The sequence below is a fragment of the Sinocyclocheilus grahami genome, unplaced genomic scaffold, assembly GCF_001515645.1.
Source record: "Sinocyclocheilus grahami isolate Dianchi unplaced genomic scaffold, SAMN03320097.WGS_v1.1 scaffold1963.1, whole genome shotgun sequence".
Lineage (NCBI taxonomy): Eukaryota > Metazoa > Chordata > Actinopteri > Cypriniformes > Cyprinidae > Sinocyclocheilus > Sinocyclocheilus grahami.
Window position 1 is genome coordinate 1 of NW_015507142.1, and position 1,786 is coordinate 1,786.

Consider the following 1,786-nt stretch of genomic DNA (forward strand, 5'->3'; position numbering starts at 1 on the left):
TCCTGAGCTGAGCCCACAGGCTGCGAACCTCACTCGGGCTGAAATGAAGAGAAAAATGTTAGTACTTGTAGTAATATAAAGCGTAAATGTAAAGCATTTTTTGCAATGCAATGTGCAGAGCAAAGTGTAAAACATCAGTACTGACTCTTCAAACACATTGCTAGCACCCAAGCTCTCCATCAACATGCAAAAATGTCTCTCTTCATCATCATCATCCTCATTCTCTGACAGCTGTTCATCCCCTGAACTCTGATCAAGAGCTTCTGGAGCTTTTTGAGAGGGTGCAGTCATTAGTTCCTCCGTCATGGAGATTCTCCGTCCATGAAGAAAGTTACCTGGGGAACAAACATAGAAACTTTCATTTGCTGTGCTAAAAATATTGTACCAAATAACAAATCATTTTTGAAATGCTCCCCTTTCTGGAAGGAGATGATAAACATACTAAATCCAGAGGAAAACTCTGCCAGCGTCAGGTATCCATTTTTGTCAAGATCTAGTGAGTCAAAGACGCTCTCGAGTTCTTCAGTAGTAAGTGACAATTCTTCATGTAGCCTCTAAGATAGAGGAGAAACAGATGGGAAAATTACATCAACACAATTTTCTGCTATCTAGATATTCTACCAGCCTATTATGAACATTGTACATAAAAAAAAACATTTTGTAAAAATGCAACATATATTATCATCTAAATATTTAGAACCAAAAACAAAACTTTGATGGACATAGATCGGCTGAACAATACTAAAACATCATTTGAATAGACATAGCTGTTTGGATACATAAAGCCATGACAGATGTGAATAAAATAAAATAAAATAAAAAAGTGGTGAAAAATGTCCACTTTAAGGACCCCTGCTTTACCCTCATATCCGTGCGTGTGATGAAGCCCTTTCCCTCGCTGTCACAGATCTGGAAAAAGTCCTCTGTTTTGTCCAGCATAGCAATGTGTCCCCATCCTGCCTCTTTAGTCACACTTTTCCTTTGCTGCAGCTGCTTGTCATCCTGGTCTGAGCCACTGTTGATGACACGTGTTGATCTAACGTGTTCAGTCTCTGACATGATTCCAGTACAGCTTACTTTGACCGTCTTCAAGCAGGTCAGGATGAAATGCAGGCGAGAGACATGACAGCACAAACGGGATGGACTTTATAGCTAGATCCAGTATGAGGAATTCTCCTGATTAATTCAGACGACATAATGCATTGTTGTCTTGTACTGAGTCAATGCTGTGGGTCCCAGCTGGAAGTGCATGAAAAGCACAACACGTCAGCATGTCAATCCCTTGTGTCTTTAGGAATGTTAAGACTTCTTGAAAAGTGATATGCAGATTACTGGTGTATATGTGTGTGTGTGTGTGTGTGTGTGTGTGCATCGGAACAGACTTATAAGCCTTGAGCTTAAACTTCAGGCTCACTTCAGCATTGAGTGAGAACTGTAAAAACTAAACATTTAATGTTTAATTGAACACTTGAGTACTTTAACTCTATGCAATAAAATTATAAACGTTGATAAATGCTAATGAGTAAAATTATGTATGGGAATGTAAAGATTAAGAAAAACTCAAATTCTGACATACATATAAATTGAGTTTATTTAGATCATAAAAAGTGATTGAACATTTGTTAGTGCGCATCTACAAAGCCACAGTTGGCGACATCAGTCAGCAGACCCGTCACTTTTTTAGCTTTGATGTCCCACCAACACAATGACAAGGGGGGAAATGAAGAGGTTTCTGTGGTGAAATTTCCTGTTTGAACAGAAGTTGAACTGGCTAAGGTTTGTAAGA

General features: G+C 38.8%; 1 protein-coding gene across 1 annotated transcript; it reads right to left on the reverse strand.

The window, feature by feature from the left end:
- Positions 1–145: 145 nt before the first annotated feature.
- Positions 146–1,176, reverse strand: LOC107573504 (EF-hand calcium-binding domain-containing protein 4B-like; the record flags this gene model as incomplete). Its single annotated transcript, XM_016259941.1, has 3 exons — positions 862–1,176; positions 443–554; positions 146–335 (listed from the first exon to the last, which is right to left on the reverse strand). Coding segments are annotated over exons 1-3 (500 nt in total), but the record flags the coding sequence as incomplete, so codon positions are not given.
- Positions 1,177–1,786: the final 610 nt, after the last annotated feature.